At 44.4% G+C, this 25,466-nt stretch overlaps 3 protein-coding genes and 1 long non-coding RNA gene across 5 annotated transcripts in view; 3 read left to right on the plus strand and 1 right to left on the minus strand.

Moving 5' to 3' along the window:
• Positions 1-73: 73 nt before the first annotated feature.
• Positions 74-4,901, plus strand: LOC140654590 (uncharacterized). Its single transcript, XR_012043450.1, has 4 exons — positions 74-323; positions 537-670; positions 2,658-2,751; positions 4,595-4,901. It is a non-coding gene; the product is annotated as an uncharacterized lncRNA (long non-coding RNA).
• Positions 4,902-10,534: 5,633 nt separating this feature from the next.
• Positions 10,535-18,360, plus strand: IPP (intracisternal A particle-promoted polypeptide). The gene is made up of 8 exons (XM_072868034.1): positions 10,535-10,899; positions 10,993-11,424; positions 11,746-11,901; positions 12,653-12,820; positions 13,638-13,775; positions 14,075-14,197; positions 14,783-15,003; positions 15,953-18,360. Exons 1-8 carry the CDS (start codon positions 10,608-10,610, stop codon positions 16,175-16,177), a joined length of 1,755 nt encoding a protein of 584 aa, XP_072724135.1. The 5' UTR covers positions 10,535-10,607; the 3' UTR covers positions 16,178-18,360.
• Positions 18,361-19,633: 1,273 nt separating this feature from the next.
• Positions 19,634-22,536, minus strand: TMEM69 (transmembrane protein 69). Of its 2 annotated transcripts, none has more exons than XM_072868037.1 (3): positions 22,284-22,536; positions 21,311-21,373; positions 19,634-20,688 (listed from the first exon to the last, which is right to left on the minus strand). In XM_072868037.1, the coding sequence occupies exons 2-3, from the start codon at positions 21,353-21,355 to the stop codon at positions 19,960-19,962; spliced, it is 774 nt and encodes a 257-aa protein (XP_072724138.1). In that variant the 5' UTR covers positions 21,356-21,373; positions 22,284-22,536; the 3' UTR covers positions 19,634-19,959. The 2 variants fall into 2 exon arrangements, with proteins under 2 accessions (XP_072724138.1, XP_072724137.1); XM_072868036.1 differs by lacking the exon at positions 22,284-22,536 and adding an exon at positions 21,817-22,245.
• A 227-nt stretch (positions 22,537-22,763) lies between these two features.
• Positions 22,764-25,466, plus strand: part of GPBP1L1 (GC-rich promoter binding protein 1 like 1) — a 33,753-nt gene continuing 31,050 nt past the window's right edge. The window contains exon 1 of the mRNA XM_072868035.1: positions 22,764-22,919. The gene's annotated coding sequence lies outside the window, so the exon portion shown is untranslated. The remainder of the gene's footprint in view (positions 22,920-25,466) is intronic.

The following is a 25,466-nucleotide window of genomic DNA, read 5'->3' on the forward strand; positions in this document are numbered from 1 at the left end:
ACTGCATCACAAAGCTCCCAGACAGGTTAGCACAAGTGTAATCTTGTGACTTGAACTGAACAGCTGGAAGCCTGAAGGTAACATCTAGTGGTTGACTTTCAAAGAGGAGAGGTGCAGGCAGCTCCTGCTGACTTAAGGTGGAACAGTGAGAACTAGAGATCTCTGGAAGGCCATGCCAGTAATGCACCAAATCTTCAACCCAAACGCTTCATTAGCATAGGCACACAGCACTCCGGTCACGAGTTCCTCTGTGCCTGGTTCTGCTCAGATAAAGAAGAAATGCTGCAGGCAGAAGTAGGTCAGTGAGCATGACCACTAAAAAGGTATTTATTTTGTATCTCAAAAACATTCTTGCAAAAGAGGGGATTGTGGTGTACTAGATAAATCCCTGGATCTATATATTGCCAGTATACAGTATTCACGGTATGTTGCACTGTATGTTGCACCTTAAAAAACAGCAGTACAAAAGTCTCCTACAATATGAATTTGAAGCATAATTCTGAATGCAATTAATCCCACTGAATTATTCCAAACAGAATGATCTCTGACGAACAGCAGTGTCAGGAAGGGCCCCAGTCAGGCTTCTCCAATCAGTAATTCTGCTTCCCGGCATCACTATTACGGTCAAAGTAAAACCAAAATCTGCACCAGTCCCAGAGGGACCCATCAGGTAAGGATGAATGAAATCTTGCTTTCAGTTATGCATCCATACTCCCTCTGACATCGCTGTAGAGTGGACAGGTCTGTGCCATTCTGTACAGCCTTTCATAGTGGTATCACCAGGGAAACCATGAGAAGGATTTAATTTGGGGGGTCAGATTATTGAATTGTGAAAACCAGCATCACCTCAGTGCTTGCTATGGAGCTAGCATGGGCTCAGCATTTAAGGATCTGGCCCACAGTTAAAACAATGAGTTGGCACATCCTGTTAAACTAGGAGAATCTTAAAAATCCATCACACTTTCTTCACTGGGCTGTTCTTTTATTTGAATGGTTTCAACACAGCTGCAATAGTAATGCTAGACCCATTAGGTCATGCTCTGCTTCCAACCAGCTTCTCAGTACATTTAACAACAATGGGCTAATTCCTACCAACTGAATTGTTTTTAGAATGATACTTTGCCACATCTGTATTTCATGCTAACTCAATTTGTCAGTTCGACTGTTTGAAAAGAAAGAACAAGAATTTGGTCTTCTGTAAAGACCTGACAGTCCTTTTTCCCCCTATTTCACTAACTCTGTTCTTTCCTGTCCTTCCTTATTGCACCTGAATCAGAGCAGAAATTTTCCTGCTTTTTATTTTGCTGTGCTCAAAATTCAAGAATTAATTATCCCCTCTCACTGCCATTACACCAACTTTTTCTGTATCATCGTGGCCAAAGATTTCCTTCATGTTCTTTTTTAAGTACAGCACAATTTTCTCTGCCTGTGTCTCTGCTCTTTTTCTTCCCATTCCACTTTATTCTCTTTTCTCTGGCTAAATTACTCTTGAATCCACTCTCAACAAACAATTCTTCCATGCTTAGTTTCAGGATGACCCATGAGATTGGTTATTGCATGCTCTTGAACAGCACTGGATCCTACAACAGCTATGGGACCAAGACCATTTCGCTCCTATTCATAACTTTCCCACTGACTCATGATGTACCCTAAGCAAACCATCTAACTTTTTTGTGACCCCAATAATTTTTCAGGGCTACCATATTTCCTGTAGGTCATCTCTTTTCTAAGCCAGAAAGTCAAGAACTACTCAGTTGTCCCTAGCGTAGAAATTGTCCCATACCTCTTGGTCATTCTTTCATTGATCCAGATATGTTTTATTCAAATACAAGTTATCATCCAGAAAGACTTTCAGTCTTGATTTAAAACTCGAAAAAATGGAGAATTGTCCAATGCACCTGATAATTTGTTTCCTCAGTGTTAAACTTTATCCCTAATTTAGCATTTGTTGTTTCAGCTTTCAGCCACTGTTTTTTGCTAAAGCCTGTTGTATTAAAGAGTTCTTCAGTATTCAGTATTGCTCTCCTGCTCAGCAGCATATATAATAGATTACATTGCTTCTTAGCAATTAGGTCTATCTTAGCTCTATTTAATTTAGATATGTTATTATAAGACATTCCCTCTCTCCTTAAATCATACTTAGGGTTCTTCTCTGTACCTTTTCCAGTCATCAATATCCTCCCTAATTGTACAAATCAAAGCTGTACTCCATGGCAGTGTTAAGGGTGACCTACAGAGAGAGCACCACATCCCTGCCTCTCTACACACTTCTCCCTAATTGCACTGCCCGCATGTACAAGAGCATAATTCTGTTTATTCGCATGCCTCCAGTGTCCCTGTGTTACGATTCCTCATTTTTTCTTGGCATTACTCTTTTCCACTATACAGCTCCCTGGTCCCAGAGGTATGAACTGTGATCTTAGCTCTTAGGTTTATTGCTTTGAACTTGGTTGTATTACAAAACCTTCATGTGAACAGACTAGCCTTCCTAAGCCACTGTTTGCTCTGTCTAGCTTCTTTATACTCACAGTAATTTACACCTTAGACAATCCCTGTGTCAGTCAGAAATGCTATCAGTGGTGATTTTACCTTTACAAAAAGGCTAGGATAACTCAGACAAAGCAAAATTAAAAATAACACATATCACTGAAAATCAGAATGCAACAATACACCGTGAAGGTGAACCAGGGAAAAGAAAGATCCAAGTTACTGATGACTGGAGACATCCCCAGCTAATGCTGACCTGATTTGGTAAGTGCCTGCTATGCATCACAGCTCAAAAGCACATGCCCTGCTTCTGGACCCACACTGGCCCAGACAACTGAAATGTCTCTGTATTTAGTGACACTAGACTCAACTAAGATCCTTCTCAAAATGTCACAATGGTAGATCAAATGCTTTGTGAAATATGTTGTGAAATATGTTCCTACACTAATCTGTAGGAAACAAACTTACAGCCTTTATCAATAAATTAAATTGGATTTATCAACAAGACAATGCTGATAACAATAAAAATTATTGCCAATTATTGACTTACTTACTACCTGGCTAAGTATCAGCTTTTGTACTGTGCTACTTGGGACTGGTGTCACGTTAACCATAACACAGCTAGCTGGGTCATCCTGCTTGCTCTGTTTGTTTGATTTTCTTTCCTTAAATATTGGCACAATACTATGAGTCTTCTGAAATTTCACTGAAGTGCCAGGAGTTATTACAAATTAGATCTCTCTTGACAGTTCTGTTAGAGCTCTTTAGTAGAGGTTATCTGAGCCTGCTGCTTTAAAATTATTAATGTTACTTATGATGATGAACCTCATCTTCAAATACTTGCAGACTGAAAAGGATTTAATCATCCTTTTGTAATACAAATACTTCATCCTGCATGTATTTCAATACTAAGCATTATTAACAGAACTTGCCCACTGTATCTTGTGCCATTGCAAGGCTTTCTTCTTCAGGTTACTCAGTTGTTTTCACCTTCAGTTTAGTTGTGCCAGCCACAATTTCCTTTAGAGAACCTCACTCTATTTTTATAGTTCATAATTCTCCATGGATATTGATTGCAATATAGCTTCCTTTTAAAAAAATAATAAGCATCAGTAATTATGACATTTTCAACTTCTGTTGCATTTTTCATGTGCAGGTTTCACTCAGAGCATTTTATAAACATTCATTAATCTTCAAAATATACCTGAGAGGAAAATAAGTAGTGAGAAGTGAACTGAGTCAGTGGGAGAGAGTCACTAAGACACTTATCTGATCATTGCAAGTATTGCAGAACTAGGACTAGCACGGACAAGTTCTGTTTCAGAGCCTTATTTCACACTACAAACAGAGTTGCGCTTTGTAAGGTGATCCTTGAACAAGTTATTATGCAAAAATTATAAAAGGGACTTTATGAAATAAAATATAGCAAAAACCTGAGCATCCAAAAAATAGAACAAGTTATTAAACAATGCATTTCCATGTACCTTGAAGGATAACAAAATTAGAAAAATAATAACTGTTAGATTGTTTAAAACAAATAATGTCAAAACAGGCTAATTTTCCTTGCTGAGAGACAACCAGCCTGCAGAAAAAGGGAAAGCTGCAGATGAGATACGGCTTTTTAAGTGTTTTTATAACATTTCATGTAACATTCTGATAAGCAAACTGAGAAAACCGAAGTGCAAACAAAATCACCATAACACGGGTGCACAACTGGTTAAAAAATATATTAAAATATTACTATGAGTATATTGTCATTAAACTCAGACAGGTCTTCTGTTAGGAATCCCAAAGGTTCTGTTCTGATTCTAGTCAACACTTTTGTTTACTCAGACAATGAAGTAGAGATTTTGCAAGCACTTTGAAGGCCAAGATTAGAATAAAAACAATCTTTCTAACCAGAGAACTAGTCCAAGCCCCCAAAGGTGAAATTCTGAAAAGGGACATGAAAAATGCTTGCACTGAGGAAAGGTAAATCAAGAAAAAAATCATCCAGGGAAATACATGGCAAGGGAACAGCAGAGCAGCCAAGAAGCTGGGATGCATAGTAGCAACCTATGCCATTTACAGTTGAAATGTTACACTGTGGAAGTTTTAATCTTTTAAGTCTTCAGCATATGCGGAGCCCTGGATGTCTTGACTCACAAAGCAAGCAGATGCAGGACCTGCAGACATCCTACTAACAGTTACTCACAGCGTTCGTGACGTATCTCACATTCCACGGAGGCACTGCTTCTGGAATGACCCCACTGCACACACAGGCTGTGGAATGTGGTGGGTATCAGGCAGAGTTTAACTCTATCCATCTTCTCAATTAAATCAGCTCACAAGCTCTGTCAACGCAAGTGCAGTACCTTCTAGGAGAGCAAACATGCTCCTGGTATATATCTAATGACTATATAAAATAAAGGGAATAAAAGTAGCTGAATTTATGCTCATTTTCTGGTTATTTTCCTTCCTTTTTTCTGTTCAAAAGGTTTGCATAACTTGGAGTTATTTAAAAAAGATGCCACATGCTCTAGATGGCTCATGGGTCTGTTGTGTGTTTGCTTTACTTTATTATCCAAGGGAACATAGTGATTTAGACAAGAGTTAAGTAAAGAGTCCAAAAAGCATTAGGATTTGGATTACAATTTGAAACATTGCCAAACTTTACTAATGGCAAGACTAAAAGTCCCATGTGCCTGAAGACTGGTAATTCTCAAGCACAACTCATTTTTCCTTTTGGCAAAAAAACCCCTGCACCTTTGATAAAGTCACCTCAGCAAGCAGGTCTAATTCAGTGTGAAGCTGCAGGACAACTCTAGACCACAGTGAAAAAAGAGCCAAGCTATGAAATAAATCATCGACTTCAGATAAGTGTGAGGACACAGTGAGGATCAGAGACCCCAACAATCTGGCAGCTTTCAACATCTCCAAGAAAAAGTTGCAGCGATCCCCTGCTACTGAGATTTAACTTCTCAGAGAAATGAGGGGGGAAACTCTCTCTGCTGCACAGTTTTGCTTCCCTTTAGCTACTAAAAGCATATGTTTCCTGCCTCTGTTTTGATCACCAACTGCTATCCAAGTCTTAGTATTCTTTTGGCCTCCTTCCTTGGAAATGCAGTGAGCTCTCTGGGGAGTTTGCCTTGGTTCCCCTCTCAGACAGCTGTGATTAATTCAATGTTCAAGCTCTTGAGTTAATTCTCTCATTAGATCACTTTCCTTCTTCATGGAATGATTATTCCCACAGGAGAAATGAGAAAGACTAAAACAATATTGTGCTAGTATCTGACACGCTGCATCCAGGATGTTTACTTTAAATCAAATTGCCTGGAATTGCTCCAGATCTATGGCTTAAACACAAGAATCTTCTAACTGGTGGGGAACTGTAGCCACGCATGTTGCACAACATTCCCAGTTTCACTGGAATTCCTCCAAACTTCCTGCTAGGTAAGTGTACCCAGAACATGAACCTCTCCACACAAGTAGGTCAGATGACACAATCCTTTCATTGCTAGGGCATACCTTGAGACTGAAAAAGTTTTTTTTTTCCTTTTTTTATTACTTTTTATCATACACCAATCACCTTTCTACCCAACACTATTGTGAAGGTGAATCCCAGAGCATACAGCAGTGAAATATTGCCAGTGCTCCTGAAATCACAAGCCATTATCTGTGCATTACTCGCTGGGAATGTCACATTCCCTCTGGAGGCTCTTGCAGCTCAGACATGCTCCACACTTTTGCTTCCTGCCAAATGGCTCCCCAGGGTATGGCTGGTCATTGGATGGCATCACCCCACTCAGCTGGACTCTAGCACAGCCTGCTTCTCAGTACCTTTGGTGCAATGTGGATACTCAGGAGAGTTTCTCAATACCCAGTTCAAGAATGCTAAAATTGTCCGGACTGACAACTCTGATATCAGGCAGTCACCTTAATGTCACCTTTACCTGAAGGCGTATTACGGTGAAAGTACTAAAAATACTTAATTACAAATTCCAAAATAGACAAAAGAGTTCACAAAGGCTTCTAAAGATGGAGAGGAGAGGCAAGGAGAGGAGGGGAGAATAATTCAGCATGGCACTTCAATGAGCTTTACAGTTTCCCTAGCCATTAGCAGTTCAGCTGAGAAATGGACAGAGCCATCACCACCTTGCTGGTAGTGTGAAAACTTAAAAGTTTTCACACAAGCCCTATATTCTGGGGCTGCCTGTGCAGAAAGACAAGCTTTGGGGACCCCTCGTGCTTGCCATTTTTTGGGTCAATTCCAGTTCAGACCTCTACCCTACACACACACACATAATCATCAAGATTCATTAACCTTCACAGGAATGAAGGTAATAGCTCTAGGGCCTGGCCCAAACCTGCCAAGAGAGAGTGTTCTCACACCTGGCTTAAGTCTGGAAAATGTGTTCTCTCACTGTGAAGCACAATGCCTTTACCTACTGAGATGGGAAACATTCAGACCCTAAAGGGAAGCTTCTTCATCCACTAAAGCTTATGTATCACATAAAAACATAAGCTGACAACAGGTTTATGCAGGTGCCTAATTAGAATCTAGTGCCTGTAGCTCATTAGAGGCTTTTGACTGACAACATGATAACCACTCCCATTGGGGTGATAATGGTTTAACCACCATTGTCCTTGAAAGCACCCAGGGAGCCTCTTCTCTCCTCCACATTGCATGAGTGTGAACTCTGGCAGCCTCTCTCATCTTACCCTTACTAGGGCCTGCAGACTCATCATGCAGCACATAACACACCGCTCCACTAAACTGTGCATCAACAGAGACTGCTGATCTGCATCATTGCCTTGGGCATGCAATGGCCTCCAGGGTAGATGGGACACCACGGCAAACATAGGCCTTAACAGAGAGAAGGTGTCTTGGAAGTATAAGAGATGTAGCTTAGCGCACTGCAGATATTTCTAGACCTCATAAACTCTTGGTGGCTCTGTATTTCTGCAATTTTGGCTTCCCTGGGAGAAGTTTGAGTTAAAGTCCTTATGAACTTAGGGAAGTTTCATAAAGCAAAAATGGTTGTATCCTATGAAGGTTTTGTGATCTGGACACCAAAACACAAAGTAAGCTAGCTCCTTTCCATTTTGGTGAGGCTGTCCAACACCTCTCATCTGATAGGTCAAGTGCATTAAAATACAAGTAGTAACTACAATGGGTAATTAGTAATTAAAACAGCAACTGACTGTACCACTGAAAGATTATAGCAGATGCCTTAGCACAGAGGACAAACTGCAGAGATGCACTGCAGTTTGGAACGGGAAGTGCAGATTTCGTACCCATTGAAACTGGGGGAGGAATTTGACCTGGCACATTCTGGTTGACTTTCATAGAAAGTGGCTCCCTATCGCAAAACATCCCACGGGGTTTGTCATACCTACAAATAATCAAGGCCTGAGTTTCATGCCTTCTCTGCAAGAGAGAATTTTAGCAGCCAGGCATGCCAAGGATACTGCTTGAATACTAAGTCAAAATGATCCCCAAAGCTAGAGGTATAATGGACAGGGTTCTGACTAGAGGCAGAAAGGCAAAACTGCACTTTCAAATCAATTATTTTTATTTTAGGTTTTTTGAGACTAAAAGCCCTCCATCTTTATGGAGTTCAGGAAAAAAAAAAAAAAAAAAACCACCTTAGATCTAACAAAAATCTTCCTGTAACAGAGGAGAACTACCACACCCGCACATGCAACACCTTTTAGCCACCCATTTTTGTTGCATGTGCAAACATATCGTCCTGTAGAAGCAGCACCATCTGCAGGATTTGAGCGAGGGAGCACAGACACCTGACTCAGCTCAGCAGAACATCTCCCATGCATCTGGAAAGGTTTTCCTGAGAAGCCATCAGACAGGGAAATCTGAGCAGCCATGGGCCTCTGTGGGATAACACAGGGAGGACTGCAATGCTTCATGGTGCTCTGGCACAGCACAGGGGTTTTTCAAGAGAAAGCCTGAATAGCATGTTTGTGGGATTCTTTTCACTGAGGGGTTTTGGCACCGTGACAGCAGCACGTGCAGGTGTGAGGAGTGGGACACGTTGAGGAGCACAGGACATGCCTTTTTTGTCACCTGTCCTATATATCAGTCAGCACTCAGCTGGCTTATTGGCAAATATCATGTTAGGAGCCTATTAAATTAAAATTGAAGACATTTTTCATTACTTCACTGCAATGACTGTTATTCTTTATGTTAGTTAATCAAAAGGCTCCTCATTACACAGTGCAATTTCACACTGTCAAGTGTACTTTCAGTGTTATTCCTGAAAATCTAAAGCTTGTTTTGCGAGATGCACAATAGTATATGGGAGCATTAGCTCCATCTTGTACAGATTCCGTGTGGTTACAGAAGAAACATGCTGAAGCAGTGCCCTCTTCTGGAGGCAGAACCATTCAACCACATTAATACAGTACAGGACAGGCCTTCAGGGCAAAATTAGCAGTCTCAGCAACGCTATTTTGTGTCTGTAAATTTGGCGCTATGGTGTGAAATCCTAGTACTGGCCAAGTGTCTAACAGCTGACATCAGCCAGCGACTGAGCCACTGGCATTTAGGAGAATTCTAAGCCTTTTACTCACAGGCCACTTCCGATGAATACAATGTCAGTGCGAGAGGGGTCTGGTTTCTTTTACTGATTCATCAATGAAAGAAAAATCTCAACACATTTACTGGCCTAGCTTAAAATTTATACCGCATTATATCAATATGCATCCAACTGTGTGTGCTTGCAGAAACCTTATTTTTCTATCTAGATCTATATTTTCTATGGGTATTTTTTAAGACCAGCTTGAAAGGTAATTTTACCACTCTCCTGTCAAGAATGTAATGCTGATGAACGGAGAAACCAACGGTCCCCAGAGAGTATCACGATTCAGATTCTTTCCAGAAGCACATTTAAAAGTTATTACAATGAAACGCAGAATCATGAGAAAAGCCTGAGGGGCCATGACCATTGTAACTGTAAGCAGACATGTTTTTTCTTTCCCAGTCTCACAGTAAATAGATATGGAAGCGTTCCAAGAGGCTCTCTGCTTTTTGCTTTGGCTGCATGTCATGTTGCTGGAACAGTTGTGGAAAACTCAGGAGGGATGCTTTTCTCTCAGAATCAGTGCCAGCTCTGCCAGACCCAGTGACTGTGTGCCTGTAACTCAGTACGTGATGCTCATCCCTCAGTCAGTGCTCAGGCATGCAATGACTCAGTGCATTATATACTAAGTGCAATTATACACTACGACAGAAGCATGCTCTGCCTCAGGATCAGTGCTGACCCCAGTGTCCCACGTGGTACTGCTACAGGACACTGTGATGAAACATCCGTGCTGGAATGAAGAAGGCCCAAACATGGCATGACACTATAGAGAAAGGGTGCGTGGGCTGGCTCTGCCTCCGGTCAGCGCTGGCTCTGATGCCACAGTCCTGAGCTAATTAATGACAGGCAGTTCCCCCTGCCTCCCATCTCTGGGGTTCCCCCAGGCAGATGGTAGCTGTGGTCTCTTCCCAACACTGCCATGTTTCTCTCTCACAAGCACAGATTAAGGTGGCTAGGAATCCAGTTTGCAAAAGGATGCCTGACGTGAGTATGACTGAGGGACGGAGATTGTGATGGCAGTGAATAAGGTGACGGCACATCTGCTGTCCACCAGTTCCTTCGGCACCAGGCGCAGTGAGCAAACCTAGCAGGGGACTAGCTTTAACCACGGACAAGAAAGCTCCTCACAGAGCAGGCAGCAAGCTAATGATCCAGTGGCCAGAGGTGCCTGTGGGGGTGAACAGGCTCCACGGGGCCAAGTGACCATGCAAGCACATACACAAAGGATCAGATAGACGTACCACAACCAGGGCAGATCCACCTCCTACGCCCGCTGAGGGAGAAGGGTGCTCAGCACACAGGACACCTCAGCATGGCCCTCTTTTAGGAAGCCCGCCGTCGCCAGGCTCACCCACCTCAGCGGGGCGAGCGCGCCCTCCCGCTAGCGGCCTGCCCCCACCCACCACCACCGCGCATGCGCCGCGGGCGGGAAGAGCTGGGCGCCGCGGGCGCCGCGGGCGCCGGTGCGCATGCGCCAGCGCTGCCCCTCAGCCCGGCAGAGGACGGGGGAGGGAAGGTGCCGTCGCCTCGGGCAGCGCTATGGCGTGCGCCGCGGCGGCGGCGAAGGGCGGCGGGAGCTCCTTCTCCGACCGGCACGCCCGCCTCCTCCTGGCCCAGATCAACCGGTTGCGGGCCGGGCAGAGCTTCTGCGACGTGCGGCTGGAGGTGGGCCCGGAGGTGTTCGCCGTGCACCGCCTGGTGCTGGCGGCCAGCAGTCCTTACTTCGCGGCGCTCTTCGCGGGCGGCATGAAGGAGTCCGGCCGGGATGTGGTGCGGATCGCGGGCGTCGAGGCGGGCACCTTCCACACGCTCCTGGACTTCATCTACACAGGTAACGGCTGACGGAGGGCGGCGGGGACGGGGGGACGGTTGCCCGACGGCGGCAGCCTCGAGCAGAGCCCCGCTATCGTGTGCGTGCCCGCAGGGGTGGTGAGCATCGGGGAACACAACGTTCAGGAGCTGATCGTCGCCGCCGACATGCTGCAGCTCACCGAGGTGGTGGAGCTCTGCTGCGAGTTCCTGAAGGGGCAGATCGACCCGCTGAACTGCATCGGCCTTTTCCAGTTCTCCGAGCAGATCGCCTGTCACGACTTGATGGAGTTCACCGAGAGCTACATCCACGCGCACTTCCTGGAGGTGCAGAGCGGGGAGGAGTTCCTGGCACTGACCAAAGAGCAGCTGATTAAGATCTTGCGAAGTGAGGACCTCAGCATCGAGGACGAGTACCAGGTTTTCATAGCGGCAATGCAATGGATTTTGAAGGATGTGGGAAAAAGAAAGAAATACGTCGTAGAAGTACTGGAGCCTGTTCGATTCCCTCTGCTGCCGGCACAAAGGCTACTAAAATACATAGAAAGTAAGTGAAAGAAGGGAAGAAACAATATCAGATGTTTGGATTTGAGCAAACAATGTGTCATTCAGAGTTACTGGATTTTGATGGACTTTTTTAAATTAATAGCATGATGATTGAAAAGACTTACTCTATCCAAACAAATTCTACTTTTTAACAAACGCGCATAGCTTACTTTTAAAACATGCTTTTGAAAAAGTCTTATAAAGAGTAGGCAATCTTGATTTGTTTGCTGTTTTAGGAGAAGGTAGTAACTTTTCTACAGCTGAGTTACTTAACGTCTGTAGTTTTTCACTATGCCTTTTTTTATCTGCTTTTACCCTCAAGGTATTCCAGATTTCAGCCTTCGGGTGGCCCTGCAAACTCTGTTGAAAGAATATTGTGAAGTCTGTAAATCTTCCAAAGAGAACAAGGTCAGCAGTTTTCTGCAAGCTTCTAAAGGTCGTCCCCGGAGGAAAGCCAGGAAGTACCTTTATGCAGTAGGTTAGAATATGGCTGTTTGAACCTTGTAAAACAAATGATGAAGTAGTATCTCATAGTACAGTACCAAAACAGATACCAGAAATTTTTTTAATCAAAAGATATAAAAATAGAAAAATATTTTCTCTGGCTGACTTACCGTGTTAGCTGCTTTCTGCTTAGAATTGCACAGAAGGGTAGCATTCACTTTCATGTCATTACGACGTGGCATTCAAAGCCTAGATTTGCCTTCTAGAAATTATTTCCTGTGGGTGGAAAGCTACATATCAGCAGAGGATTTGCCCATGGTTTGCTGCTGGAATGGTGTATGCAAATTCACTGCACTCCTTGTTCTTCCGAAGGTTGAAGTTTTCTCTGTCCAGAATACTTTGGTTCATGTGATGCAATATTTGAAATTGCAAGTTTTCAGTAAAGCTGGAGTTTCGTAGGGAAGGGAATGCTCTTGTTTCACCCTGTGGGAAGTAACACCAACTTAAGATAGCAAAGGCTGTTGGCTGGTCTCTGCATTTTACTGAGAACACGAACAGTAATGCTTGTAGTGTTGTGGTGAAGTAGTCAGCTCAGGCGCAAGTTATGTGACCTGCAAGGTGACCATTCTTTGTGTGCTGGAGAAACAATGCTACTTGGAAAAGTCCAGTTACTTCTAAAAGTGGCTAATGGCTGTTACTGTAATTTTTTCTGTGGTTTAGATATAGGAGCATGGGGATGAGCAGGAAGCTGTTACTCAGTCATGATCTTTCCACTTACTTTCTAGGTGGGTACACCCGACTGCAAGGAGGACGCTGGAGTGACAGTAGAGCCCTCAGCTGTGTGGAGCGATTTGACACCTTCAGCCACTACTGGACCACAGTGTCCTCTCTCCACCAGGCCCGCAGTGGGCTGGGTGTGGCTGTGGTGGGAGGAATGGTCTATGCCATTGGAGGTAACAGCTGAAATATGCTTTCCTTGTTACATGGACACTAGAGAACTCATGGATGGAGATTTTTAAAATTATTCTTCCTGTAAGTGGTTCTGAGGTACCCAACAGTAGATAAAACAACTTTTAGATATAATAGCAATTGAATTGGGGTTCCTTGGTTCTCCACCATCACTGCTCTGTGAACGCCTGTTTGGGCTCCTATGTTGACCATTTTTTGCTAAGCTGCTCTCCCCTCATGGTATAGTAACTGACAGGTAAGCATGTGGACATGTGCAGATATACTAAGAGATGTTGGATATGCTGCAGACTTTGTGTACCACCACTAATGGCATTTCTTTTCTCACTTGTAGTCTAGCAGAAGTCCATAGCATAAAAGGCAGTAGTACAGGACAGATCACTTGTGGTCTGCCTACCTGGAAAGACTTGTTATGTACATTTGCACAAGGATGTGATGAGTAGCTCTACCAGCCCATCATTAAAGAATGCACATGTATACTGTTTTTATCACCACAGAACACATTCTTTGGTCTTGAAAACCCTGTCAGTTGTGCTGCAGAGTAAAAAGTGTATAGCACTGTGGTTGTTCACCCCTCTGATGTTCCAGTAATGTGTCAGGGAACTGTTGATGAAAGCTATTCCTAGTGATGATTCAGTTTTCTGGGTACAAACGAAGCTTTTCCTACTTTGGCTGTTTGGCTGGCTGAAAGAAAGATCTTGTGTTCAAATGTTGTCTGTCCTGGAAGGAGTTGAAGAATGCTTCTATATCTGCAGTGCAAAACATTGCATTTCCCCTCTCTCCATTCTTGCTCTTGTTATGCAGGCGAGGACTCCTCGATGATTTTTGACTGTACTGAATGTTATGATCCTGTTACTAAGCAGTGGACCACTGTGGCTTCCATGAACCATCCCCGTTGTGGACTGGGAGTGTGCACGTGCTATGGTGCTATCTATGCTTTGGGTAAGTTAATTTTAAAGGTTTTAATTCATGGAACTTGTAAATTGATTTGATCTTAAATATTACGTCTTGGTGTTGCCAATTTGTAAACTTAAGTTTTGAAAAACAGCTGTTTACATGAGCATTAGCATACCAAATCTTTGTGGATTAGTTGTTGTTCAGTTGTAACTTATTTCCATTATAGATTGCATGCTGGTTTCAGAATTAGTCTGTCCTGGAACAGTGCACCATATGTCTAAAAATGCAGTTAAGACACAGCTTCATGCCATTTAATTCTTTCCTGTGTTTGCTGTTGTTTGCAGGAGGTTGGGTTGGAGCAGAGATTGGCAACACAATTGAAAGATTTGATCCTGAAGAAAATAGTTGGGATGTGGTGGGAAGCATGGCTGTGCCCCGTTACTGCTTTGGGTGTTGTGAAATGCAAGGTGAATATTGTTAAGTTTGTATCCATAAACAGTTCTGAGAGCCATTGGATTTTGAGGCTTTATGTTTCAGTCATGAATTTTTATATTGTCTTGTACTGTGCTGTCAGTTGCACATGCTTGTGCCTCACTTATTTGTTCTTCTAATACCATATTTTTAATTCCACAGAACTCAAAGACTATAAAGTTCACTCTGTCTTCTGCCTTTTATCTCACGAAAACAGTTTTTACATGGCTGCCAGTATGGTTATCCAGCTAGTCTTGTAACAGTTGATTGTCCTTCCTGGTATTGCTTTTATTTACCTTCCATATTTGGCTTTGTTTGTGTTTCTTTGTGACAGTCTGAAGAGTTGCCACAGGTTATTTTAAGACAGACATGTCCAAAGACTTGATCTATAAATTATACAAATTATTAATTATAAAAATATAAAGCTTTATGTATGCTACTACTGGACAAATGGAGGATTTTTATCTGGCATTCTTAAACCATCTTAATGTCAGGGTGAAACTTGTATTGTGACAAACATTTTCTGTCTTTCAAACTTTTCTATTATGAAACCTAACAGAGGAGAAGCTCTGTTTCTACAGGTTTGATTTATGTTGTTGGTGGTATCGGCAATGAAGGAGTAGAGCTACGTTCTGTTGAAGTCTACGACCCAATATCTAAACGTTGGTCTGAGCTCGCTCCAATGGGCACCCGAAGAGCATATCTTGGTGTGGTGGCTCTCAACGATTGTATCTATGCTGTGGGAGGCTGGAATGAATCTCAGGATGCACTTGCTACTGTAGAAAGATACTCCTTTGAAGAGGTATGGTAGAGTCCCTTCCTTTCATAAGCGTAGATTGCACCAACTTTGTGTAAGATGCTATAGAGGCAGCCTGCTTCCTTTCTTTAAAAAGAAAGAAGTTGGAAATTTCTTTTCACTACTGGCTGGTAATCTGAGTGAAAGAAAGCTTCAGTGACCTCAGGGTCTGTCTGTCCTAACCAGTTTGTAGATTCTTGCTATCTGACTTAGTGGAGTGTTTACGAAGATTGTATGCATGCTTTTGGGAAACTGAAAGCTAACCAATACTGATGATGCATATACTGTAGTTTGGTAAATGCTTATTAGGGTTAAGATGGGGGGATAGATTCTCCCTCTGCAATAGAATGGTCAATAATCTGACGAGAGAGAAAAAAAGTCCGTGAAAAAGTAAGAGTTGCCCTTTGTTGCAAAAGTTGAGGATCTTTCTTCTGTGTCAAAATGTAGGGTGTTTCAGCATGACTAGAAAGATCACTTTGAACACTTAAGCTTTTGAATAAGATAAGAAATTATTCCTGACTATTATTGCTCATGTTTCTATGATGCTCTTTGGAACAGTAGCTAGTGTTAAAAGCAGAATATAATCCAGTGTGCCATTCTGGTTTGCTTTTGGAATCGAATCTAGTTTTCCTTATTTCCCACCTCAAACTGTGTACATTCTCTGTTTTGGAGACAGACTGCATCTTGCAGTGACTGAAGAAAGGGAGGGGTGTTGTGTACAGACAGTATGTGATCTGTTCTTCAGTGACTAGCATGATTTCGACCACTTGTGAAAGTGTTGTCATTCCATTCTTGATAATCCTCTTGATACTGTACACATAACTATATTTGAGCTTATGAAGTGTATGTGTAGTGTTCTTTGTATATGTTTCAGTCTTTAAGCTTTAAAAGTTACTTTTATCAGAATTGGGGCTCACCCTAAAACTACTTCTTGACTTTTTCACCTTCTCATTAGGAAAAGTGGGTTGAAGTTGCATCAATGAAGATACCAAGAGCTGGTGTCTGTGTTGTGGCTGTGAATGGATTTCTTTATGCCTTGGGAGGCCGAGCTCCCAGTCATGACTTTGCTGCTCCAGTGACCTCTGACTCTGTTGAAGTTTATAACCCTCATATGGACAGTTGGACTGAAATTGCCAACATGATCACCAGCCGCTGTGAAGGAGGTGTAGCTGTGCTGTAAAACACAAAGAAGAAAACTCATTCAAGGAATGAGTAAATCTGTCTCCTCAGATTTCTGGCTTCATTGGCCAGAAACCTCTTCTAACACAGGAGCTTTCAGTAGAGACAGTGGAGAATTAGATCAGAGGGCTTTTTCTGAGAAAAAGGAAATACTAATTGGCTTATCCAATGTCTGTGTCAGGAAGTATTCTGTTAAGAGTAGGAATGCCCCTTATGACTGGATTAAGCTCACTGAAATAAGTGGTGAATTTGCCCTGTAAAAATCTGAAAAAAATCATTCCGGCACATTAGAGCCATCAATCAGGTTGTTAACTCTTAAAGGTGCACCAAAGCTAGCATTTTTAGCTGGCCTTACAATCTGGAAGGAGGCTACTACAGACAGCTAGGAGTTACCTGTAGATAAGAGCAGATGGGCTACTTGGTTAGCATTCATTGTCCTTTTCTGGTAGAAAACAAGGAAGAGAAGTTAACAAATGGGGAAGACTTGGTACCACTACTTATGACCTTGATGCATTTGGGACTCTTTTCTGCTGCTGGACATGATGGGCATTAAATATGAATTGGATATTTACTTTCTGGCCACTCCACTAACGTGGATGGTGAGTGGCTGAGAATTTCCTGTTCTGGAAGGTTATTCTCACAGTTCTAATAATGTCATTCCACTTCAGCATAGGCTTTTCTTCTCAGTGGTATCAGTGATGACAGCAGAGCTCGTTTTTGTGTAAGCTCTGATGAATTTTAAATGGAAACGCTGTTCATTAGATTAGCTGTTCTGTTTAGGACTGCTCTTAATATAAAAATATAGGGAAAGCCTTTTGCCCTTTTTTAATTTTTTTTCCTTAGTTAAATGTGTTTTACCCTATGTTACACATGCTGAGACTTGGCATTGGAATACATGCTATTCTACAAGGTACACCGTTCATCCTTATGACATCTTGTATCCTGCCTCTTCCAAATTTGAGTGGATGGAGCATTTTGTGGTAGAATTAGCTGAATTCAGCATTAAAGTGATGCTGTTAGTGTGTTTTGTCTTAAAGAGTTTGTATTTAGTTTGGATACACTTAGTAGAACAATACTACCAGGAGTTTGGAGTTATTTGTAGATTCATTTAATTAACGTACTTGAAGTTGCTTTTTGCACAATATGATTGCATTTTCTGAACAGCTGCGGATGATTTGGATGGAGTCTGAAATAAGGCTGCTTGAACTTTGATAGGCAGTGTTATTCTAGAACACAAAACCACAACTGGAATGTCACAAAACAGGAAGCCTGCACTGTGTAGACAAAGGTGCATTCATGTTGTCTAGGTTAATATCCTCTGTGTAAAATTAACAAATTAATACATTAATAAAAGCCTCCAAGGTGAGTGTTGCAGGTACATTAAGAATCTAGGTCTTATGTTTTAACACAGGGCTGGGAGAGTGCCAGGCTAAAACATGCTAGACAATGGAGCATTTGTTTCTCTGATTGTTCTATAGTCTTGTGTGTGCTTTTACTTCAAAAGGATTTCTTATGTGTGTGAGCTAATGTCTATACTGTCTTTTTTTTTTCCCCCAAGTTTAAGCTTGTTTTAAACAGTTTTTCGTAATAAAATGCATTTTCAGAACTGACTGTGGAATGCTCTTGAAGAGGTTGCTTTCCTATCATAATTAGTAGTATCACTGCCACTCTTTTTTTTCCTTTTTTACTGGAAATCCTATTTCCCAGTAGGACACTAGGAAAGATTGCTTATAAATGTTGCCTATTTGAATGGTGCAAGTAACATGCTTCTGTAGTAAAATACTCATGTATTTCTCTTCTCAATGTAAAATCACTTGAGCTTCTTGGAAGTCTGGCTGCCTTGCCAGCTCTGTGTAACCCTCTCTGGGATCAAATGATAGGTAATACTTAGGCTTTCTTCTTTCCATTTCAGGATCCTTCATGAACCATTTGAGAAACATTACCTTAGCTGTATTTTATTAGTTGGGGAACTACAAGTTCACTTTGATCCCTACCCATAAACTTTCTGTTTAGTGGAGCTTGAGGAAGTCTGCTGTTGTATGAAGTTGCCTTCTCTAGTTTTTGTGGTTGATTCTATCATGTTTAAATGAAACTTTGAAGTGGGTTGATTACGGTCTCTGATACTCAGCACCTCCTTCCTTGAATCAAGCCACAGGCAATACTCTTCTCTGGACCCATCTTAAAAAACACCATGTCTAAGTAAGAAAGAATAAAAGAACTGTTTTCATTTACAAACTCCATTTTACTTCCTTCATATTCAGAGAGCACTGAACTACATCATTTCAGAAGGATGATGCTGTTAACATGTAAAGGTTAACAGAGTATGAAGGAAGCTCATGTACATAGTTGCTGTTTCAGCAATATCATACAAGAACATGGTTGTCAGGAAAGGCAGGTTTCTTAACCATCTGTTCTTTGCAGAATGAACAGATTACAAATTTTAAGTGACAGTACATGCTTTGTTCTGTATAGAACAATAATGAAGAACAGTGCTTTAAGAGAACTATGAGGATCATCTAAAATGGGGGGATGTCACTTTTCAACTTTCTTCTTGCATCTGATACTGTAGTTAAAGAATACTTAAGATAAAAAGCCTACAGTGAATATGTGCACATACACTTTCTTAGGTTTCTTGAGGTAGCTGAGGCTAGAAAAGAAAATCTATGTGACTTGCATTGTATATTCTTCCCCTAAATGATGTGTTAGGAACACTTAAGTACAAAGAGCACACACTCCTGCAGTGTTTTCAATAATTAGCCCATCACGGAGGGTTGGCAGGCTACAAGTCCATTTGTACCTGCCCCAGGTGCTCAAATAAAATGAGTTTTGAGGAGGGAGAAGACACAAAGTACTTTCAATCCCATTATCTGATCCCCTAGTGCCAGCGATCCGAGTCCTTGTGTCATATCATACATTTGTCCATGTATCATATAATTTGATAGTACTTTAATTTAGGAGTATGACAGATCGTTATGGCTATGTTGCATACAGCTTCCTTGGCTAGGCAGCCCTAAGTCCAAACAAAGCCTAGGAACAGATGGCCCAGGTATCTTTTTTAATTTAAGTAAGCCTGAGGAGGAAGCTAACCTGTCTCTTATGGCACCTTGTCAAGGATACAAAGCTTCCCCTTCTAGCTTTTTCCTCTCCATCAGAGCAGCTGGATGACATATTTTAGGTGAGGGCTGACCTTGGTTTGCCACTGCAAACAGACCTTGCCTATCTGTTCTTACCTGACAAGCACTTAATCACATAGCATTCTCAGCATCTTCTCCGTTGAAATAAGACGGAGAAGAGTTTTATCTTTTTTTGCATTTCCACAACATAGGAATTGAACATGTATGTACTTTTACATAATTCTCAGCTGCTTCTTTAAACACTAAACTAGAAGAACTGCTCTCACCTTGTTACCGTTTATGACTAAACGGTTGTTCTCCCCACCACAGAACATTATCACGCGTTATAGTTAAACCAGATACTTTAATAATTCAGCATAGAGCAATTCATACCCATGTCATTTGAATCTCCATTTTAAATTCATATGACAGTAACATCTCATTCAAGAGTGATGCTTTCTTCTACAGATAAGGACAGACTCATGCCTTCCTTGGAAGTCATCGGTATTTACAATCCTTCCCTATTAAACTTGCTAAGTTGTTTACTTTGAGAATAAGCATCTTGATCACTGCCATCTTATGACTTCTAAGCACAAGTAAGTCTTTATTTCCCCTGGAACTCAATACAAATACCTTATTGGCAGATAAATAGCTTTTTCCTCTTGATTTATTATTTTGTGTTCTGCCATGTATTTTTGCTGTTACTTAGCTGCTCCTCTGAAATAATCTTCAACGTTGCAGTAGCTAATAGCGATAAGACCATCACCACTGTTCCCACTACCCTCAGTACTTTAAACCACCTAGGATAAGTAGGAAGAAGGGAAAGGTCATAATGTAGTGCTATCCCTAAGGCCATTACTAGCATTATTGCACCATGACTGCTATCTTTAAAAAGTAAGGCTTGCCAGGCAAGCAGAAGAGGAACTGTACTGTTAGCCAGGTTCAGCCAGTCTGGCTTGGCAGGGCTGTTTTCTGGGAGAGCAAACCCCCACCTCATTCCCCCTAGGAAAGAGACTGTTACAGCACCATACGTAATCTGAGCAAATGCCAGCTCTGGGTAGTAGGTGCCTTGGACAGCCATTGACAGTGGCACAGAAACAAACGGAATTAGCCCTGCAAGGCTTAAGTAAAGGGCTGGCTTTGGAGGATCCTTTAGTGATTTCACGCTTTGTTGCAATACACCCGAGTCTTTGGTCTCAGATTCTTTGGGGGTTTTCTTCTTGAAGAAGGGGAGAGAGGTGTGAAAAGCCTGGAGCTTTGTTGCATATACTGATGCTGGGTTGAGGCTTGGAGACCTTGAGAGAAGACACACATCTCTCTGCAGACAGAGGCCAAGAGAAGAGCAAGTTGTCTTATTCTTTCCATACAGTAGTAGTCTGGGACCGGTTAACTTCTGGAGCTGCAATTATAAAACCAGTTCTGAACACCTTACAATGTAGGCTTACGGGTCTACAGTTACCTAAACTACCTATGAAATATTGTGCCAAGTAGTTTTCCAAGTCAGGTCACATCACAGCTGCCCTTCCTCTCGGTTTTCAGGTGTTTTTAGCTTAACTAATTAAGCTAACTGATACAGCTTTCACAAGCTAGCTGATGAAGAGCAACTAGGCTCTTCATAGTGAGTAAGCAAAGCTTAGTCACTGCAGGTTTGTGTATCCACCAATCCTTCCACCCACGCATGCATTCTTTAGGCGTTTTTAAGTTAAGATATATCAGTCCTTTTCAGAGTAGAATATAAAATTATTACAGAAGTAGGACAAGGTCACTGCAGACACTAGCTACTATCCCCTCACCACTCTACCAAAAAGAGAGAGGAAAATAGACCTTTAGACAATAAAATTTGATTTTATAAAATAAATAGCTTTAGCTAAAAGCTGCTGTAGAAACTAGGCATTCTCTCAGAAAAGCTGAGTGATAAATATGTGGCTACTCCAACTTCTAAGTCACTTTTTTTTCAATGCTCCAGTCATACCTTTTGCTATTTTAAAGAAATACAGACAGCAAAGGCTGCAGAAACTTACTTTGAAAGGTGTGTGGAAGCAGCATCGTTGTATGCGAGGAAACATACTTGCTTTATCAAGGCCCTAAAACAGAAAAATTGAGGAGAAGGTCTGAAACTGACAAATAGCCAAGTTTGTCTTATGTCCAAAGTTAAGGCACAGTCTAGACTTGTTTATCAGATGCGAGACTCTATTATAGATGTATATGTAAAGACAAACAGTTTATGTACTCAATCCTTGTTTACCCACTACAGGGTATTTTGTTTCAGGCAGCTCTATGAACTGAAGTTCTAAAGTTGTAATAACTGTTACAAGAACGATTTCTAGCTAAAGAACTGAGTATCAGGAAAGAGGTGATGGTTTCCTGATTATGGATCATCTCCTTTTCACGGGCTAAATGGCTGCACGCAGCTGATAAACGACCAGTTCCTTACGTGTGAAAAAAACGATCCTTAACCATTGAGGAGAGGAAGCTTCATCACCCCCCACGCTGCAGGTAAGCTACCTATAGGGGGGACAAAACTAACCGGGAAGGGCAAGCAGCTCGCCGGTGCACTTGACTCCCCAGTTCACGGTCCTGCTGCTCCAGGAAAGGGGGGCGGCTCCGCACACCGAAAGCCCCAGCCCGGAGGGAAAGGGGAGCGGAAAAGCAGTATGTCCGGGAGAGACGCAGGTCCCACTGGGCCGAGGCGCTCACCCCGGGCTGGCACGGAGGGGGCCGCGCTGCCGACCGGGGAACGCGCAGGGCGCTGCAGCCGGCCGGGCGCGGGCTGTGCCCGCCGCTGGACCCCGACCGCGGCGGCACCCACCAGCTCCTGCCCGCGGCCTCCCCAGCTGTCGCGGCCCCGAGCCCCCTCGCTGAAGCGGCTTCCGGTGCCCCAGGAAGCGCTCCGGCGGGGCGCGGCGCTCAGCGGTGCCAAGTCCGGGCGGGAACAGGCGCGGCCCGTCTCGTTCCGCGGGGCCGGGGAAGCGTCCGGGTGTGCGTGGCACCCACCAGAGCCAGCAGTCCCGGTCCCTGGCGCGCTTGAGACGAGGGACAGCGGAGCCGAAAAGGCACGCTCCTTTCCCTGCCGCTGCGGCATCCTCGCGCGCTCCCAGCCCGAGGGCTGCGGCCGGGCTGGCAGAGCGGCGGCAAGGGCCGCTGCCGCCCCCGGGGTTGCTGGGGGGGGTAGCGGGGCGCTCCCGTTCCCTGGCTTTCGGGATCTCCGCAGCGGGCAAGCCTTGCTCACGCGAAAAGGAGCGGCGGGCCGGCGGCGGACTACAAATCCCAGCCTGCCCCGCGGCGCCGCGCCCGGCCGATCGGCGCGGCGGGAGGGCGCGTGGCCTTCTGGGACGCGTAGTCTCCAGTGGCGCCCGACAGGTGACGAGGGCGGTGCGTGCTACCGCTCTGATTGGTGGGGCGGGGGGCGCGCGCGCGCCCCTCTCCTTGGCCGGGGCGGGGGTGGGGAGCGCTCCGCGTGGCCGTCGGGGGAGCCAGGTGGGCGTGTCCCTTCCGCCTCCTCGGCCCCGCCCCGCGCGCTCGCAGGCCCCGCCCCCTCCGGCCCCCGGCCGGGCAGGGCCGGGCAGCCATTTTGGGCAGAGCTTTGTTATGGTTCTGGGGCCGCAGGAGGCAGCGAGAGGGGCCTGACCGGTGAGTGCGGCTCCCACACCCCTCCTCCCGGCGCCCCGCCGCGCCTCCCCGCGCGGCCCCGTCGTCCGCCGCTCCGGGACCAGGCCCGCCGCCCCCCCGCCGGCTCCGCGGCCTCGGAGCGGCCCGGGATCGGCCTCCCGCCAGGCCGGGACCCTGCTGGCGGCGGCGGCGGGGGGCGGTGCGGCCGCCCGGGGGGCTCTCTCCGCCCTCGGCCCCGCCGCGCGCCCACCCCCGTCCCTCGGCCGCGGCGGGCCCGCCGAGGGCGGCAGCGAGGGGCTCCGTGCGGGGCAGGGCCGCCGGGCCGGGGGAGGGCGGCTGGGGCCGAGGCTCCCCGCTTATTGTTTCCTGCTTAGCCGGAAAGTTCCCAGCGCTTGACGCTGCCTGGGCGCTGCCGCGGCCGTTCCGGCTCTCGCCCGGAGTTTAGCCTTGTCCTGTCATCAGGCGGGCCCGGTCGGCTGCGGGGCCGGGGGGGTGGGGGGGGGAAGGAGGACGGGCCGGAACGCCGCGTTCCGCCGCGGCGGTGGGGTGAAGTCCCCGCCGGGCCGGGCCGGGCGCGGGGCTTCCTGCGCGGCGGCCCGGGGCGGACGGAGCGCCCGCGGCAGGGGCGACTCCGCTGCCGTCTGTTTTGATTGCGAGCTGGAAACGAAACTGGGTGAGCCGTGCTGGCTCGGGCCGTTTCCCTTCGCTTCCGTGGGATTTACGGCCGCTCTTTCCGGCAGCCCCCGGCGGGAGGGGGCGGTCGGCGCCGAGCAGTGACACGTGTGCTGCGGGCAGCCGAGCCCGAGCTTCCCCAGCCCGCTGCCAGCCCCTCTCGGCCGACCTGTGCGGGGGCGAGGGCAAAGGGAGGCTGGGAAGCTCGTCAGGTGCCAGGCGTTATTTCTTCACACAAAACCAGCGCCTGGCCTGAGCCTGAGGTGGCCTTTTTCCGTCGTGAAAGTGATTTCTATGTGTCCGGTGTGTTTGATGTCCTGTTGGCCGAAGTTCTTGCACGGTTTAACTTAAACGGCTGTTGCTGGGCTTGATGAGAATAGCTGTGTTCACACCTAGCATTTCAAAGATGCGTTGAAGGCTTTGAATTGAATTCAGTTTAGCAGTGAGCCGGTCTGGAACGATTTTAGAGCGGTTAGTGGGTGTCTGCACAAATTACGAGTTTTTAAACAGCTTTAGAGGAGCAGTCGCTATTTAAATCCTTGTAAGTAATGGTAGACTCGTTTAAGAGCATTGCTTAAAAATCTTTTTATATTAACATGACCAGGTAAGTCAGCCTTCCTTTCCCCGCCCTCGAGGTCTGAGTGACACAAGCGTTAGTAATGTTGATAATACTCTGAAACGTTGCAAGTGACTGAGCGAAGTATGGAAACAGCAAAGGGGGGTATGGAGATGAGAAAACAGCTGAGATAATTGAAGAGCCATCAAAGCTGAGTTTACTGTAGAGTTGACATTGCTTCTATAAAAATGTTAGGTGGTTATGAAAAAAGCTTATGCAAATGTTACTTCATGAATGGATATGGCTGGTATTTCAGCGAAAGGTTCCCTGTGCTCGTCCATTTGGAGACCGGTATTTCAAACTTCCAGTCTCTGACTCAGGAAGGAAACAGGTGTAGAGCAGTGGTAAGAAGAAATAAAATCACCAGGTTTAGGAAGAGCAATTTTTCCTCTCACATTCTTTCTGATCATTTATAGAGAAAAGTACCTTCAGAAGAACTTCTTGAAGTTTTGTATAGAACAGGAAAGCTTCAGGTGATACTTCCCTCTTTTTTTTTTCTTTTTTTCCTTTTTTTCTTTTTCTTTTTTTTTTTACAGCTATTTGTAGGGAAGTGCAGCCTCTGCGTTTTATATTCATCTAGTTTGTAGTCTTAATCCTATATGACACAGAAGTTTCCATTGCAGATATACTAGGACTTCAAGTGAAAATATGCAGGGAACAGATGGCATTTAAAAAAAAACAAGTCCTGTTTTCTCTGCGGATGCCTCAGAAATAAGAGGAGCAGAATGCAGATGTGATATATAACAAATCAAGTGGAAGTGCACACTTTCTGAATTGTTAGGAAAAATACTTTGTAAACATTTTTGCAGGCTATGGTCACCTTGTCTCACAGGTGTGACTGCTTTGTATGTGGTGTTAGTGCCTCTTGAAACTCCTGTTTTAAATTAGGAAATTAAGTCACTACAGAAAAATAATCTTCACTAGCATTTTCATGAAATCTAAAAAATATTTCAAGAGCTGTGGGATACTTTTTTTAATACAGAAAAATACTGTGTGGTTGGATCTGTGAATTTCTTCAGAAGTGTGGGGTGTCAGTAGTTCTTGTCCTTACTAAGTGAACAAAAACTGTTGGCTCAAGAGTTAAAGTTGCTTTTTTTAATGTAATTCCAGTGTTAGAAGATGTTTGAAGTTAGTTGTGTAGCTGCTGAATTGACTTAGTTGTGAAGTGTACTTCAGGGTGTGCTTTATTCATTTGTCTGTATGAACAGATTGGGACAGGGCTGGCTATGTTTAGTAGAGCTAAAACATAAAGCACCTCTCATCAGTGAAGTGCTGGCTGC

This window comes from Ciconia boyciana, chromosome 7 (assembly GCF_034638445.1).
Source record: "Ciconia boyciana chromosome 7, ASM3463844v1, whole genome shotgun sequence".
Taxonomy (NCBI): domain Eukaryota; kingdom Metazoa; phylum Chordata; class Aves; order Ciconiiformes; family Ciconiidae; genus Ciconia; species Ciconia boyciana.